Genomic DNA, 18887 nt, shown 5'->3' with positions numbered 1-18887 from the left:
ACTAGGATGGGGCGAGGGTCACCAATTTGTAAGCAAATTGTCAAACAATTTTTAAACAACATTTCTCAACGAGCTATTGCAAGGAATTTAGGGATTTTACCACCTATGGTCCGTAAAATCATCAAAAGGTTCAGAGAATCTGGAGAAATCACTGCACATAAGGGATGATTTTACGGACCTTTGACCCCTCAGGCGGTACCGCATCAACAACCGACATCAGTGTGTAAAAGATATCACTACATGGTCTCAGGAACACTTCAAAAAACCACTGTCAGTAACTACAGTTGGTCGCTACATCTGTGAGTGCAAGTTAAAACTCTCTTATGCAAAACCAAACCTATTTATCAACAACACCCAGGAACGCCGCCGGCTTCGCTGGGCCCCAGCTCATCTAAGATTGACTGATGCAAAATGGAAAAGTGTTCTGTGGTCTGACGAGTCCACATTTCAAATTATATTTGGAAACTGTGGACGTGGTGTCCTCCGGAACAAAGAGGAAAATAACCATCCGGATTGTTATAGGCGCAAAGTTCAAAAGCCAGCATCTGTGATGGTATGTGGGTGTATTAGTGCTCAATGCATGGGTAACTTACACATCTGTGAAGGCACCATTAATGCTGAATGGTCCATACAGGTTTTGGAGCAACATATGTTGTCATCCAAGCAACGTTATCATGAACGCCCTGCTTATTTCAGCAAAACAATGCCATGCCACGTGTTACAACAGCGTGGCTTCCTAGTAAAAAAGTGCGGGTACTTTCCTGGCCCCCCTGCAGTCCAGATATGTCTCCCATCAAAAATGTGTGGCGTATTATGAGGCGTAAAATACGACAGCGGAGACCCCGGACTGTTGAACGACTGAAGCTCTACATAAAACAAGAATGGGAAAGAATTCCACTTTCAAAGTTTCAACAATTAGTTTCCTCAGTTCCCAAAAGTTTATTGAGTGTTGTTAAAAGAAAATGTGATGTAACACAGTGGTGAACATGCCCTTTCCCAACTACTTTGGCACGTGTTGCAGCCATGAAATTCAAAGTAAATTATTTGCAAAAAAAATACTATGTTTATGAGTTTGAACATCAAATATCTTGTCTTTGTAGTGCATTCAATTGACTATGGGTTGAAAAGGATTTGCAAATCATTGTATTCCGTTTACATCTAACACAATTTCCCAACTCATATGGAAACGGGGTTTGTATGTAAGTCCATGTTGTTAGCGGTAGAAGGCTAAGGCAAGATAAGTAGATATATTTGTGTGAACATCAGCAGCCTGACTTACTGCACTTTAACCAACAATGAGTGTTAGCAAGTTAAAGGAGGAGGCGTGTGATTCCCAATGAAGTGAAAGTGTGTTTAAAAGCAAAGATGGGGGAGGATGGAGAGAAAGAAGCAGGGTAACCCCCTCACTTTGCTGCAATAAAAGAGTAGCGCTGCTCTCTGGGAGATTAAATATGAACGGAACAAAACAAAACCAGGGCTTTGGGACCCTCCGAGTCCTCGCCATTCTTCTGGCCGCAGTAGCCTAGCAACCGCTGCTTGACCGCTCCATTGTGCAAACCTATGTTAAGCTTTTATCCCTCATTAGCAACATTCCTCCCCGTGGACCGGGATTTTACAGATTAGCTCCAAAAACACAAAGGCAAGATTGGGCAGATCTCACTGACTTCAACATATTGCTAATGATTGGTCAAATAGTGCAGTACAAGCACACACTAGGATGCTGCAGGGAAACATTTACGACTTCAGCAGAAACTTCGCTAAAACATTAACTTTCTTCTTTTGAATTTATCCAGACCAACAAAGGATGTGACAACTTCTCAAGTGCAGGCTTGTCTCCATACCAATAATCTGGTACCACTACCAACATCGACAACATGTATTTCAATACCTTGATACACCACAATAAATGTCATTATTGTAACAAAAAAAATCTTAGTGCACATGTTTATTCTTGTCATTTAGTCCTTAAATAAAATGAACATACTAGACAACTTGTCTTTTTAACAAACAGACTCCTAATTAGTCTGCTGTTGTATGCAGTAACATATTGTGTCATTTATACACTTATTTTATACACATTATGGACAAGTTGTAAAAAACTATTTTTAATCTACTTCTACATTTACTGTTAATATCTGCTTATTTTCTGTTTTAAAGGCCTACTGAAACCCACTACTACCGACCACGCTGTCTGAATTGCAATTTTAAATTTCGCCCGGAAGTATCATGCTAAAACGTTGCGGTATGATGACGCGTGCGGGTGACGTCACGCATTGTAGAGGACATTTTGTTCCAGCACCGTTCCCAGCTATAAGTCATCTGTTTTCATCGCTTAATTCCACAGTATTATGGACATCTGTGTTGTTGAATCTTTTGCAATTTGTTCAATGAATAATGGAGACGTCAAAGAAGAAAGCTGTAAGTGGGAAGAGGTGTATTGCGGCCGCCTTTAGCAACACAAACAGAGCCGGTGTTTCATTGTTTACATTCCCGAAAGATGACGGTGAAGCTTTACTATGGAACAGATCGGTCAAGCGAACACGGTTGGCTTGGACCACACACACAAAGTACAGTGTATTATGCAGCGGACATTTCGAAAGATCGTGTTTCGAAGAGGGTCCCTTGCGAAGGGCAGAGATGGGCATCGCCACCACCTGGTGCTAAGGAAAGGTGCGGGGTCGACCTTCAGGTTGTACAGGTACGACCATATAATCTCAATAAAACACTAGTAACACAATAAGCAGATAAGGGATTTTCCAGAATTATCCTAGTAAATTTGTCTAATAACATCTGAATAGCTCCCACTGTATAGTGTTTTTTTTCCTAGTCCTTTACTCTCACTTTCCTCATTTACAAATCTTTCATTCTAACTCAAATTAATGGGGAAATCATAACTTTCTTGGCCTGAATTGCTCTCGCTGCTGGTGGCCATGATTGTAAACAATGTTCAGATGTGAGGAGCTCCACAACCCGTGACGTCACGCGCACATCGTCTGCTACTTCCGGTACAGGCAAGGCTTTTTTATCAGCACCAAAAGTTGCGAACTTTATCGTCGATGTTCTCTACTAAACCTTTTCAGCAAAAATATGGCAATATCGCGAAATGATCAAGTATGACACATAGAATGGACCTGCTATCCCCGTTTAAATAAGAACATCTCATTTCAGTAGGCCTTTAATATGTTCTATGTGTCCAGGGACATATCTACTGACTTTACAAACATATTATTAAAAAAAAAAAAAAGGTAAAAATATTTGGTGACGATAAAAAATATTGATGTAGTCATAGTAGTATCGACGAGGTGCTCCTGTACTTTGGGGAAAGAGGGGTGGGGAGACAGTACTTTTTAGAGGTGGTAGAGTACTGAATATGATTCATTAGTATTGTGGTACTATACTAGAAGCGGTATATTGTACAGCCCTACAAGTGGCATTATTTTTTGCTGGGGTAAACACTGCAGGGTGCCATTTTTGAGGAGGAGAAAGTCTTTATGAAGCCTCTGCTCGGCTTCCACTAACTCATTCACTCACGTATGAAGACATATATAAACAAAATCAGGTATGAAGAGAGATATAAGGCAAGTCGGGTATGAAGAGAGATATACAGCAAGTCTCCCATATGAAGACAGCAGGAAGCACAAGTGGGTGTAAACAAATACTGAGTTCCAAGACGGAGAAAATAAAGTCACAAATGTAAATGTGTTACTTTGTGTTGACTTTCTACATCCACATGCTGCTGCAGCTGTTTAAAGACATCAGCTTGCAGTGAAGTGGCAGCACCGAAACATGGACCACTGTTAGCAGCACCGACACATGGACCGGTGTGGTGTTAGCAGCACCGACACAAGGACCACTGTTAGCAGCACCGACACATGGAGCGCTGTGGTGTTAGTAGCACCGACACATGGAGCGCTGTGGTGTTAGCAGCACTGATACATGGAGCGCTGTGGTGTTAGTAGCACCGACACATGGAGCGCTGTGGTGTTAGTAGCACCGACACATGGAGCGCTGTGGTGTTAGCAGCACCGACACATGGAGCGCTGTGGTGTTAGCAGCACCGACACATGGAGCGCTGTGGTGTTAGCAGCACTGATACATGGACCACTGTTAGTAGCACCGACACATGGACCGGTGTGGTGTTAGTAGCACCGACACATGGACCGGTGTGGTGTTAGCAGCACCGACACATGGACCGGTGTGGTGTTAGCAGCACCGACACATGGACCACTGTTAGTAGCACCGACACATGGACCGCTGTGGTGTTAGCAGCACTGACACATGGACCACTGTTAGTAGCACCGACACATGGACCGCTGTGGTGTTAGCAGCACTGACACATGGACCGCTGTTAGCAGCACCGACACATGGACCATTGTTAGTAGCACCAACACATGGACCGCTGTTAGTAGCACCGACACATGGACCGCTGTGGTGTTAGCAGCACAGATACATGGAGCGGTGTTAGCAGCACCGACACATGGAGCGGTGTTAGTAGCACCGACACATGGTCCAGTATGGTGTTAGCAGCACCGACACATGGACCGGTGTGGTGTTAGCAGCACTGACACATGGACCGCTGTTAGCAGCACCGACACATGGACCGGTGTGGTGTTAGCAGCACCGACACAAGGACCGCTGTTAGTAGCACAGACACATGGACCACTGTTAGCAGCACCGACACATGGAGCGGTGTTAGCAGCACCGACACATGGACCACTGTTAGCAGCACCGACACATGGAGCGGTGTTAATAGCACAGACACATGGACCGCTGTTAGCAGCACCGACACATGGAGCGGTGTTAGTAGCACTGACACATGAAGCGGTGTTAGCAGCACCGACACATGGACCACTGTTAGCAGCACCGACACATGGAGCGGTGTTAATAGCACAGACACATGGACCGCTGTTAGCAGCACCGACACATGGAGCGGTGTTAGTAGCACCGACACATGAAGCGGTGTTAGTAGCACCGACACATGGAGCGGTGTTAGCAGCACTGACACATGAAGCGGTGTTAGTAGCACCGACACATGGAGCGGTGTTAGCAGCACCGACACATGGAGCGGTGTTAGTAGCATTAAAATAAATAAATAAATGGATTGTACTTGTATAGCGCTTTTCTACCTTCAAGGTACTCAAAGCGCTTTGACACTACTTGCACATTTACCCATTCACACACACATTCACACACTGATGGAGGGAGCTGCCATGCAAGGCGCCAACCAGCACCTATCAGGAGCAAGGGTGAAGTGTCTTGCTCAGGACACAACGGACGTGACGATGTTGGTTCTAGGTGGGATTTGAACCAGTGACCCTCGGGTTGCGCACGGCCACTCTCCCACTGCGCCACGCCGTCCCTGCATTGACACATGGAGCGGTGTTAGCAGCAGCGACACATGGAGCGGTGTTAGTAGCACCGACACATGGAGCGGTGTTAGTAGCACCGACACATGGAGCGGTGTGGTGTTAGCACCGACACATGGACCGGTGTGGTGTTAGCTGCACCGACACATGGACCGGTGTGGTGTTAGCAGCACCGACACAAGGACCGGTGTGGTGTTAGCAGCACCGACACATGGACCGGTGTGGTGTTAGCAGCTGCGACACATTGACCGGTGTTAGCAGCAGCAGCACCACATGGACCACTGTTAGCAGGAGCACTTCTGCTAGTGGGGGTGATGCAGTTTGTTTATCTTCTCCAAAGCCTTGAAACTCTCTCTCTCTCTCTCTCTCTCTCCCCCTCAACCCCCCACCCGTCTGGCCGGTAATGAACACAAAGCGCTGAGTAGTCATATATTTGACTCCAGCAAGAGTCACTCGAGAGAAATGTTATCAGTATGGTGTTCAAAAATTACTTACACACAAAGTGAAATCCTTTGAGCAAGTTACCCTTCTTTAAATAACTAAACCACTATGTTGTATGTTTGATGTTTCTTACGCTTCACTGATTTAGTCTTAGTGTTGGATCTGTTTAAATGGCAAAGCTTTAATTTTTTTAAATTGGTTTGAACTTAAGCACCTAAAAATGTATTCAAATAAAAAGTGAGTAGTGAAGGGAGCATGAAATCCAAGTATAGAAGGAGCAGTGTGTTGTGAGGCACGATGAAACGTCTCAGGCCTTCTTCACACAGCATATTAATTACCATTTCACCAACATACCACCTGTATCAGGTGTGTTCATGTTTCATATCCCACCCGGGCCTCTTTGGTATGTGATATAAATCTGATGTACATGCAATGAGAACGCTGGCCACCCAGATCAATTTCATTCCACCAGAACATCATCACAAATTTATAAGCGTGATAATTAAAGTTGTAAATACTTGAGATTTGATCAATACGATACCCTTATCTATACCTGTAATTATCCCAGGGTTTCCCACACATTCATTTATTTGTGGCGGCCCGCCACGTAAGAATTATGGCCGCCACAACAACAACAACAAAAGAAATTTAACATTTTTTATTTATTTTTTTCCGGCTTTTGACTCTAAAAGCAATGGGACTCTGTCTGGGAATGGAGCTTGTAGTTACATATTATATAAATATGTAAATATTATATAAATATGACCATAAAGTGTTGTAGTTATATTCCAACTCCGCGTTCTTCTTGGTCATCGCCGCCGCCGCTTTAATTTCACTTACAGATGTAGCGACTAACTGTATTTAGTGACAGTGGTTTTCTGAAGTGTTCCTGAGCCCATGTGGTGATATTCTTTAGAGATTGATGTCGGTTTTTGATACAGTGCAGTCTGAGGGATTGAAGGTCACGGTCATTCAATGTTGGTTTCCGGCCATGCCGCTTACGTGGAGTGATTTCTCCAGATTCTCTGAACCTTTTGATGATATTATGGACCATAGATGTTGAGATCCCTAAATTTCTTGCAATTGCACTTTGAGAAATGTTGTTCTTAAACTGTTTGACTATTTGCTCACGCAGTTGTGGACCAAGGGATGTACCTCACCCCATCCTATCTTGTGAAAGACTGAGCATTTTTTGGGAAGCTGTTTTTATACCCAATCATGGCACCCACCTGTTCCCAATTAGCCTGCACACCTGTTGGATGTTTCAAATAAGTGTTTGATGAGCATTCCTCAACTTTATCAGTATTCATTGCCACCTTTCCCAACTTCTTTGTCACGTGTTGCTGGCTTCAAATTCTAAAGTTAATGATTATTTGCAAAAAAAAAAATGTTTATCAGTTTGAACATCAAATATGTTGTCTTTGTAGCATATTCAACTGAATATGGGTTGAAAAGGATTTGCAAATCATTGTATTCTGTTTATATTTACATCTAACACAATTTCCCAACTCATATGGAAATGGGGTTTGTACATACATATATATATTCGGGGTGAGGCCGGGGCGGCGGCGATGACCAAGAAGAACGCGGAGTTGGAATATAATTACAACACCTTATGTACATATTTATATAATATTTACATATTTATATAATATGTAACTACAAGCTCCATTCCCAGAAAGAGTCCCATTGCTTTTATGAGCGGTCGACCAAGTCAAAAGCCGGAAAAAAATATAAAAATATATATATTTTTTTTTTTCTTTGTGGCGGCCGTAATTCTTTCATGGCGGGCCGCCACAAATAAATGAATGTGTGGGAAAGACTGTACATACATTGCGCATTGTCATTGGATTTTGATATTTTTTTATCTTGATAGATTGAAAATGAACAACATTGAGTTGACTGATGAACATTATCACATCATTCATTCAGAAAATATAAATAAGGACAAATAAATGATAAATAAATGATCAATCAATCAATCAATCAATGTTTATTTATATAGCCCCAAATCACAAATGTCTCTATATAGCCCCCTAAATGATAAATGGGTTGTACTTGTATAGCGCTTTTCTACCTTCAAAGTACTCAAAGCGCTTTGACACTACTTCCACATTTATCCATTCACACACACATTCACACACTGATGGAGGGAGCTGCCATGCAAGGCGCCAACCAGCCCCCATCAGGAGCAAGGGTGAAGTGTCATGCTCAAGGACACAACGGACGTGACGAGGTTGGTACTAGGTGGGGATTGAACCAGGGACCCTCGGGCTGCGCCATGCCGTCCCCGTCTATCTATCTAAACAGTTAAAGAAACACATAAAAAGCCTCACTTTTAAATACAGATAGAATACTATTAACCGCAACATGTAAGTGTAATAAAACATGTAAGTGTAAGTGTAGTGAAGTGTGAAGTGAATTATATTTATATAGCGCTTTTCTCTAGTGACTCAAAGCGCTTTTACATAGTGAAACCCAATATCTAAGTTACATTTAAACCAGTGTGGGTGGCACTGGGAGCACGTGGGTAAAGGGTCTTGCCCAAGGACACAACGGCAGTGACTAGGATGGCGGAAGCGGGAATCGAACCTGCAACCCTCAAATTGCTGGCACGGCCACTCTACCAACCGAGCTATACCGCCCCACAAGTAAGTGTAATAAAACATGTAAGTGTAATAAAACAACAACATTATGATTTCTACATTTTCAGAATGTGCTTCTTCTGTTTCTAAACACAGAAAACAATCTGAAGGTGTCTTTATTTTTATGTTATTGGGCGGGGATTTTACCAGTCCGGCCCACTTGGGAGTAGACTTTTCTCCAAGTTGCCCCAGATCAAGTGTGTTTACAATCTGATCTAAAGGGAACAGAAGTTGCTGGTGTGAAATCACGCTAACTTGTTTTATGCTTCTGTGCAATCACCACATGTCTCTTACAAAACTGACACCAACCGTTCCAAGTTCTACAAACACCGGGTTCCAGCATGTGTTTTGCAATTCCCTGACAAAAACACCTGGAACAGTGTTTACTGTTGGGCTAACTTGATGAGCCACCCTAATGCTAGTTGACATTAGCTTGTTAGCTTCCTTCGTCACTAACTACCGTTGGCAACCGCAGAGGCTTTGGAACTACGACCAGGTGGTACAGTAGTAGTTTTTATGACAAATCTTGATCTGCAATGCAAAGAGTGCGCAAAGACTGTGTGAAGCAGTCGTATAAACAGTAAGTGAGATCGATGTTTGGAGGTTACATATTTAGGTGCACTTCCCACGACGCTCGTACGCGATCTTACTGTAGTTCAGATCAATGTCATTCATTCATTAGTTTGGACACAACTGCTTTGGTCAACTTGCTCTCACAAACAAAAAACAAGGTGGAAAATGACTGCGTATGAATTGAAGTGACACGCACCAAAAGGGCGCACGTAGGGCTGGGCGATATATCGATATATACATATATCGCGAATTTGTCTCTGTGCGATATAGAAAATGACTATATCGTAATATTCGAGTATACGTTCTCACGCAGTTGCTTTTAGCTGCGGGCATTACACTTCAGGCTCTTCTCACTCTTTCCTGTCTCTCCTAGCAGACAAGTAGACGCACATTTTTACATACGTCACATTCGTATACGCCCTCGCCCAACAGAGAGGTAGCAGACTGGGCTATGTTAGCTAACGCAGCCGTACGAGTGGGAATACGAGAGAAAGAAGGTGCGGATCTGGTAACAAATGAAGGAAGACTTAATTCCCAATAAAAACAGCAGGGGGGGCCATCGTCTGGCGGTGGTTCGGCTTCAAGTGGGAATATGTCGAGCAGACAACCGTGTGGGGCAAAAGCGTTGCTATAAAAAGTAGCATTACTGCTAATATTTAGCATCATTTGAAAAGTCACTCGCTAGAGAATGAAGACAATTTCATAACGTTCATCGTAACCTACCACATAGTGAAGGACGAATACTATTTGATTTCCTATTATGCAGCTCATTTTTATTTGACACTTAAAATGTCTTTGACAATGTTGCACTTTATGTTTTGGAAATGACTTGAATGGTTGTGCCATTGCTTAATAACTTTAATAAATACACTTTTGGTCAATTGAATTAGTCTGCTTTTTGCAGATGATGTGGTCCTGATGGCTTCATCTGACCGGGATCTTCAGCTCTCACTGGATCGGTTTGCAGCCGAGTGTGAAGCGACCGGAATGAGAATCAGCACCTCCAAGTCCGAGTCCATGGTTCTCGCCCGGAAAAGGTTGGGATGCCATCTTCGGGTTGGGGAGGAGACCCTGCCCCAAGTGGAGGAGTTCAAGTACCTAGGAGTCTTGTTCACGAGTGAGGGAAGAGTGGATCGTGAGATCGACAGGCGGATCGGTGCGGCGTCTTCAGTAATGCGGATGTTGTACCGATTCGTTGTGGTGAAGAAGGAGCTGAGCCGGAAGGCAAAGCTCTCAATTTACCGGTCGATCTACGTTCCCACCCTCACCTATGGTCATGAGCTTTGGGTCATGACCGAAAGGATAAGATCACGGGTACAAGCGGCCCAAATGAGTTTCCTCCGCCGTGTGGCGGGGCTCTCCCTTAGAGATAGGGTGAGAAGCTCTGCCATCCGTGAGGAGCTCAAAGTAAAGCCGCTGCTCCTCCACATCGAGAGGAGCCAGATGAGGTGGTTCGGGCATCTGGTCAGGATGCCACCCGAACGCCTCCCTAGGGAGGTGTTTAGGGCACGTCCAATCGGTAGGAGGCCACGGGGAAGACCCAGGACACATTGGGAAGACTATGTCTCCCGGCTGGCCTGGGAACGCCTCAGGATCCCCCGGGAAGAGCTGGACGAAGTGGCTGGGGAAAGGGAAGTCTGGGTTTCCCTGCTTAGGCTGTTGCCCCCGCGACCTGACCTCGGATAAGCGGAAGAAGATGGATGGAATTAGTCGTGGTTTCCCTCTCTGCATGAAAGTTTAAAAGTAGCATATATTAATGCAGTATGAAGAAGAATGTATTAATGTACAGTACACACATATAATCATCATACTGCTGCGATTATATGCATCAAGTGTTCATTCAAGGCCAAGGCAAAATATCGTAATATGTATCGTATATCGCGATATGGTATAAAAATATTGCGATATTAATAAAAGCCAATATCGCCCAGCCCTAAGTGACACGCACCAAAAGGCTGCACGTGCTCAAACATTAGACAAAAAAAATACTATTAGGAGGAAAACTGCAACCAACCAAGTTGGTCCTTTCTTTCTTGACTTGTGCTGGAGCACACACACACACACACACACACACACACACACGCTCATGTGTCAGCAGCCTGCTTGTTTATGTTTGTCAAATCACTGCCTTTGTTTGAACAACATTTTAACTTGCAGTCTGTGTGTGTGTGTGTGTGTGTGTGTGTGTGTGTGTGTGTGTGTGTGTGTTTGTGTGTGTGAAGGAACAGCGTTGCCTATTCACAGCTGTGCAAACTTTCTTGACTTCACATCCTCACAATGTTGTACCAAAGTACACTTTTACACCAACACAATATCTGTGAATGATCAGCAGGTGTTATTCGTGTCACAGGAGCAGCAAACAATACTCTAGAAGTGTTGCCAAAGACTCGTCTTACTGTTGCTGGACTTGAGGTCGCGGTGGATGAGGCGCACCACGGCCTCCTCGTGCAGGTAGTGCATCCCCCGGGCAATCTGCACGGCCCAGTTGACCAGGATGTGCGGGGGGATCCGCCTGCCGGTCAACACCCGGTTCAGCGTGCCCCCTCGGGCGTACTCCATGACCAGGCACAGGTTGGGCTCCTCCAAGCACACGCCCTCCAGCTTGATGATGTTGGGGTGCTGCAGCATGGAGAAGAGTTTGGCCTCCTGCTTGACACTGGCTGCCGTGGCCATGATGTCCTCGTCCGGGTCCTGCCGGGCCGCCTTCACGGCCACCTCCTGCTCCTTCCATGTGCCCCGGTAGACTTTGCCGAAGCCCCCGACGCCGATGATCTCCTCCAGCACCAGCTCGCTGAAGGGGATCTGGACGGGCGAGCTGGGGATGCGCTCGCGCACGCTGGCGACGGGCAGGCGGTAAATGGCCGGCTGGAATGTGACGTAGTTGGAGGGGAAGATGCCGACCCGGTGGTTGATCTTCCCCGTCCACCAGCCCTCGTCCCCGGAGATGGCGGCGTCCTTGGACAGGACCTCCACCACGTCCCCGGTGCGCAGACTGAGCTCGTCCTCGCCGCTGGCCTCGTAGTCGTAGGCGGCCGTCCACAGGGAGCGAGTAGGGCACAGCGGCGCCGAGTGACAATCCGTCCAGGCATGCTCCCCGCCCGGCCGCCCTTCACCGTTTGGGAAAGCGGCCTGCGAGACATCCATTGCTCGGTGGCCGTAATGACAGCATAGGGTTCAATCACAAAAGCCAAAAAGTGACTTTTAGAAAAGGCATGTTGTTGTATCAGATGTTGGCTTATAAAGGGGAGTCCCTACCTGGCCAAAGTCGGCTTTGAAAGGGGAGTCCCTACCTGGCCAAAGTCGGCTTTGAAACGGGAGTCCCTACCTGGCCAAAGTCGGCTTTGAAACGGGAGTCCCTACCTGGCCAAAGTCTGCTTTGAAAGGGGAGTCCCTACCTGGCCAAAGTCTGCTTTGAAAGGGGAGTCCCTACCTGGCCAAAGTCGGCTTTGAAAGGGGAGTCCCTACCTGGCCAAAGTCGGCTTTGAAAGGGGAGTCCTTGCCCGACCTAAGTCTGCTTTGAAAGGGTAGTCCCTGCCCGACCTAAGTGTGCTTTGAAAGTGGAGTCCCTACCTGGCCAAAGTCGGCTTTGAAAGGGGAGTCCCTACCTGGCCAAAGTCTGCTTTGAAAGGGGAGTCCCTGCCCGACCCAAGTCTGCTTTGAAAGGGGAGTCCCTACCTGGCCAAAGTCGGCTTTGAAAGGGGAGTCCTTGCCCGACCTAAGTCTGCTTTGAAAGGGGAGTCGTTGCCCGACCTAAGTCTGCTTTGATAGGGGAGTCCCTGTCCGACTTAAGTCTCTTTTGAAATGGGAGTCCCTACCTGGCCAAAGTCGGCTTTGAAAGGGGAGTCCCTACCTGGCCAAAGTCGGCTTTGAAAGGGGAGTCCCTACCTGGCCAAAGTCGGCTTTGGAAGGGGAGTCCCTACCTGGCCAAAGTCGGCTTTGAAAGGGGAGTCCCTACCTGGCCAAAGTCTGCTTTGAAAGGGGAGTCCCTACCTGGCCAAAGTCGCCTTTGAAAGGGGAGTCCCTACCTGGCCAAAGTCCCTGTGCGAGTGGGGGAGCGTCCAGAAGGGCTGGAAGTCTATCAGCTCGCCCGGGGGAGGATAAAGCTGCAGCCGAAAAAAGTTACTAACTCTCCCCGTCTGCTCTAAAGTGTTAAAAACGACCCTTGGAGGGCAAAAGGTGCAAAAGTAAAGTCTGGACTTCTCCGATGCTATCGCAGCGAGGAGCAGCAGGTGCCGCGGGGAGGAAGGTGCACCTGCTCAGTCTACTTCCAGCAGCCTTTTCCCTCTTTGAAAGTCCACTTTTAACGGCGCTCCACCGCAGTCCGGCGGACAAAAGCGGCGCTTCTTTCAGTTGGCGGCGTCAGGACGACTTTCTCACGGCACTTTGGACGTGCGGCTGGCGGGGTTAGCATCAGTTAGCATTAGTTAGCTTCAGTTAGCATTGCTTAGCATCAGTTAGCACTACTTAGCTTCAGTTAGCATCACTTAGCTTCAGTTAGCAGCCAAAGTTGGACAAAGTTGTTGTCTCGGCTCCAATGTGCGCTGAAGCCGGCGGTGGGACCCTCAACGTGCCGTCAAACATGTCCGGGATTAAAAAGTGTGTCTCCGCCAAATTTCATCCAAACACGCGGAGGCTGCTGGAGGTTGTAGGGCGGCCGCTGCCGGAGTGAGCCTGGAAGCCGCTGGCTGCATTGACACCTCCCGGGGACGCGCTGCTGCTCCGCGCCGCCCTCTGATTGGTCCGCCCTGTGACACGTGACCCACTCACCAGCAGGGGAGGGGGAGGAGCCGCCGTTGGAATGTGAGCGAGAGCGCGCCCAATTTAGGGATAAGAAATCACGCGATATTTACAACAGGGGTCACCAACGCGGTGCCCGCGGGCACCAGGTCGCCCGCTGGCCTGTTCTAAAAATAGCTCAAATAACAGCACTTACCAGTGAGCTGCCTCTATTTTTTAAATTGTATTTATTTACTAGCAAGCTGGTCTCGCTTTGCTCGACATTTTTAATTCTAAGAGAGACAAAACTCAAATAGAATTTGAAAATCCAAGAAACTATTTTAAAGACTTGGTCTTCACTTGTTTAAATAAACTCATTTATTTTTTTACTTTGCTTCTTATAACTTTCAGAAAGACAATTTTAGAGAAAAAATACAACCTTAAAAATTATTATAGGATTTTTAAACACATATACCTTTTTACATTTTAATTTTTTTCCTCTTCTTTCCTGACAATTTAAATCAATGTTAAAATATTTTTTTTTTTATTGTAAAGAATAACAAATACATTTTAATTTAATTCTTAATTTTAGCTTCTGTTTTTTCGACAAAGAACATTTGTGAAATATTTCTTCAAATTTATGATTAAAATTCAAAAAAATTATTCTGGAAAATCTGTAGAATCAAATTTAAATCTTATTTCAAAGTCTTTGAAATTTATTTTAAAATTTTTGCTCTGGAAAATCTAGACGAAATAATGATTTGTCTTTGTTAGAAATATAGCTTGGTCCAATTTGTTATATATTCTTTAAAACTGCAGATTGGATTTTAGCCTATTTAAAACATGTCATCACATTTCTAAAATTAATCTTAATCAGGAAAAATTACTAATGATGTTCCATCAATTCTTTTTTAAATGTTTTCAAAAAGATTCAAATTTGCTACTTTTTCTCTTAATTTTTCTGGTTGAATTTTGAATTTTAAAGAGTCGAAAATGAAGATAAACTAAGTTTCAAAATTTAATTTTCATTTTTTTCCTGTTTTCTCCTCTTTTAAACCGTTCAATTAAGTGTTTTTTTTTCATCATTTATTCTCTACAAAAAAACCTTCCATAAAAGGAAAAAAAATGTACGACGGAAAGACAGACAGAAATACCCATTTATATATATATATATATATATATATATATATTATATATATATATATATATATATATATATACATATATATATATATATATATATATATAAATGTATTTATTAAAGATAACTTTGCGCAAATTGGCTATTTCTGGCAATTTATTTAAGTGTGTATCAATCTGGTAGCCCTTCGCATTAATTAGTACCCAAGAAGTAGCTCCCCAAAAGGGAATAAGCGGTAGAAAATGGATAGATGGATGGATTTTAATTTCAAAGAGTCGAAATTGAAGATAAACTATGTTTCAAAATTTAATTTTCTTTTTTTTTCCTGTTTTCTCCTCTTTTAAACCGTTCAATTAAGTGTTTTTTTTTTCATCATTTATTCTCTACAAAAAACCTTCCGTCAAAGCAAAAAAAATGTACGACGGAAATACCCTTATATATATATATATATATATATATATATATATACATATATATATATATATATATATATATATATATATATTAAAGGTAAATTTAGCAAATTGGCTATTTCTTGCAATTTATTTAAGTGTGTATCAAACTGGTAGCCCTTTGCATTAATCAGTACCCAAGAAGTAGCTCTTGGGTTCAAAAGTCTCGGCTTGTCTGTTGTGAATAATTGTGCACACCAAGGGCGAGCAGATCCATCTAAATATGGATAGAATCGATACAAGAGCAGTATCGGATTTGGGTCGATACTAGGGTGATGAGATCTCTTCTGTTAAGTCACTAATATTCTTGTATTGACACACATTTGCAGATATTAGCATGTATACGTTTTGTGACGTCATCACATATTAGCTGATTGAAGTCGAACCCATTCAACGATGTTGGGGGGAAAAAACAACACGTATCGATACTAGTAGGTGGTATCGGTTCGATATCAACATGTTCAGTATCGCCGGGAGTGCACACAATAGAGGAGGACAAGACGCTGCAATCTGGAGGGCGGTGAGGAAGAGGAGGGAGCAGAGCCAGCAGGAAGAAGATCCATAGGATGATGATGAGGACGAGGATGATACCGTGATACAGTGCTTGTGTAAAGCGACGCCGGGCTTGGATCCGCCTGACGAGGCAGGAATATCCACGCAGCAGTCGTGGTGCTAACATGGCGTAGCATCATCATCAACATCATCATCATCACCACCATTCGTCCCGCCGACGTGACCGGGGAGGAGGAGGAGGCGGAGGAGGAGGAGGAGGAGGAGGACGGGGAGGCAGAGATGGTCTCCCAGGTGGCTCAGACCCTGCGTCAGGGGGTCTGGGCGTCTCTCACCGGGGGATGGTTCCACGACCCGGAGCAGAACAAATTCAACAACTCCTGTCATCTTTATCTGTGGATCTTTCTGCTCATGTTGCCTCTGTCGCTCCACCTGGTGAGTAAGCTGCACATGCGCGGCACTGCACGCGTGGACATGTCTTCTGGTCAGGAACCTGCACATGCACTGCATGCGTGGACGTGTCTTCTGGTCAGGAACCTGCACATGCGCGCCACTGCCTGCGTGGACTTGTCTTCTGGGGCTCCTCGCCACAACACCACGTCTTCATTGTGTATTTGCCGCAGTCTTGCCACGCGTGTGTGTGTGTGTGCATGATGTACTACACACTCCCCTGTAGCCTGTTACACACTAGCATTTTCTACACGCATCATAATACTCTAGATCAGGGGTAGGGAACCTATGGCTCTAGAGCCAGATGTGGTTCTTTTGATGACTGCATCTGGCTCTCAGATAAATCTTAGCTGACGTTGCTTAACGCGATAATTATGAATAATTTCGCTGGTAATCACAGTGCTAAAAATAACGTGCATAATATAAAACATTCTCATTCATTTAAATCCATCCATCCGTTTCCTACCGCACCTGTTGAAGAAGTCGCATTAATGGTAAGAAGTATTTTATGTCACGATGGGGGTCGTTCTCCCAGGAAGGCAGACGGACTACTCGGGACATGGCATTTAGGTAAAAACATGATTTAATTTAAACTAAAAAAAGATACAAACAAAAATCGCTGACAGTGGAGGCACAACTTAGGCTAAGGAACAAAGCTAACGCATAAACGGACTATGAACATAAATCAAACAAAACTTATTTGGCATGAAACTATGGCAAGGCATGAAACAAGTCAGCACAGAGCAAGAAAAGATCACATTGACGCCAGGGCGACTGACTGGCAAAGACGAGCTTAAATGCTGCCTCTGATTAGTGCTCGGGAAGCAGGTGAGCGGGCATTTTGTCCACCAGAGACAGGTGGACAAAATGAGTAACCAAGGAAACCAGACAAGGGAGTGGAAAAAAACAGGAACTTAAAGAGTCCAAAGGACAAACAGCACATGGCCAAACAAAAACATGATCAACAGACATGACATTTGATTTATTATAGGTTAGCTTCAGAATAAAAAAAGTTATTAAAAATAATAAGAGACTTATTATACTCTAAAAATGTTGGTCTTACTTAAAAATGCACGCATTTAGTTGTATTCAGTGTTAAAAAATATGATATGGCTCTCACAGAAATACATTTTGAAACATTTGCCTTACATGGCTCCCTCAGCCAAAAAGGTTCCCGACCCCTGCTCTAGATCATGGGTGTCAAACTCTGGCCCGCCGTGTAATTTAATTTGGCCCTTGAGGCAATATCAAATTAACATTACAGCTGGCCCGCCCGGTGCCGCTGTAACACCGCAATTTCTCACACTTCCCAATCCTCCTGCAGTTCAATTCCCCTCCCGAAAATCTCCCGGGGCAAGCATTCTCCCGATTTCCACCCGGACAATATTGAGGGAGTTCCTTAAAGGCACTGCCTTTAGCATTCTCTACAACCTGTCGTCACGTCCGCATTCCCTCCATGCAAACAGCGTGCAGGCCCACTCGCATAATATATGCGGCTATTACACACACATAAGTGAATGCAATGCATACTTGGTCAACAGCCATACAGGTCACACTGAGGGTGGCCTTATAAACAACTTTAACACTGTTACAAACATGCGCCACACTGTGAACCCACACCAAACAAGAATGACAAAAACATTTCAGGAGAACATCTGCACTGTAACATAACATAAACACAACAGAACAAATACCCAGAATCCCTTGCAGCACTAACTCATTCGGGACGCTAAAAGATATTTTGATATTTACATCAGAAGGCTGCAAGTAGAAAAGAGGCATTACATTTGTATTTAAATTTTATTTGATACGCCATTGATATTTTATTATTATTATTATTATTTGAAACTGGATTTTGCATGTCACTATAAAGTTATATAAGCCTTGCTTGTTCAATGCAAAACTTGTTTGGGTCCCTATTAAAAGGTTAATTTGTTCAACCTTGGCCCGCGGCTTTGTTCAGTTTTAAATTTTGTCCCACTCTGTATTTGAGTTTGACACCCCTGCTCTAGATCATGGGTGTCAAACTCTGGCCCGCGGGCCAAATTTGGGGCAATATCAAATTAACATTAGAGCTGGCCCGCCGGTATAATACAGTGGCAGTGCCGCTGTAAGACCGCATTCACCGCTAATACTTCCCGGAAGACTCCTGATGTTCAGTGCCCCTCCCGAAAATCTCCCGGGGCAACAATTCTCCCAAATTTCTCCCGATTTCCACTTGGACGACAATATTGGGGGCGTGCCTTAGAGGCACTGCCTTTAGCGTCCTCTACAACCTGTCATCACGTCCGCTTTTCCTCCATACTAACTGCGTGCCGACACAGCCACGTAATATATGCAGCTTTTACACACACTTAATTGCATGCAACGCATACTTGGTCAACAGCTATACAGGTCACACTGAGGGTGGCCGTATAAACAACTTTAACACTGTTACAAACATGCGCCACACTGTGAACCCACACCAAACAAGAATGACAGACACATCCGCATCGAGCACAACATACAGAAGAAATACCCAGAATCCCTTGCAGCACTAACTCTTCTGGGACGCTACAATATACACACCCTGCCCCCCCAACCCCGCCCACCT

General features: G+C 44.6%; 2 protein-coding genes across 4 annotated transcripts in view; one reads left to right on the top strand and one right to left on the bottom strand.

Annotated features, from left to right (window-relative positions):
* Positions 1-13750, bottom strand: part of map3k21 (mitogen-activated protein kinase kinase kinase 21) — a 52433-nt gene extending 38683 nt beyond the window's left edge. The window contains exon 1 of one of the 2 annotated variants that reach the window (XM_061911648.1): positions 11422-13750. In XM_061911648.1, coding sequence (XP_061767632.1) covers positions 11422-12169 — 748 coding nt within the window. In that variant the 5' untranslated portion in view covers positions 12170-13750. The remainder of the gene's footprint in view (positions 1-11421) is intronic. The other variant, XM_061911650.1, reaches the window with a different exon arrangement.
* Positions 13751-15793: 2043 nt separating this feature from the next.
* Positions 15794-18887, top strand: part of pcnx2 (pecanex 2) — a 78437-nt gene continuing 75343 nt past the window's right edge. For both annotated transcript variants that reach the window (XM_061911647.1, XM_061911646.1), the window contains exon 1: positions 15794-16279. In XM_061911647.1, coding sequence (XP_061767631.1) covers positions 16127-16279 — 153 coding nt within the window. In that variant the 5' untranslated portion in view covers positions 15794-16126. The remainder of the gene's footprint in view (positions 16280-18887) is intronic.

The sequence above is a fragment of the Nerophis ophidion genome, linkage group LG09 (assembly GCF_033978795.1).
Source record: "Nerophis ophidion isolate RoL-2023_Sa linkage group LG09, RoL_Noph_v1.0, whole genome shotgun sequence".
Lineage (NCBI taxonomy): Eukaryota > Metazoa > Chordata > Actinopteri > Syngnathiformes > Syngnathidae > Nerophis > Nerophis ophidion.
Note: the sequence above shows the minus strand (reverse complement) of the source record. Positions and strands in the feature narration are given on the sequence as shown.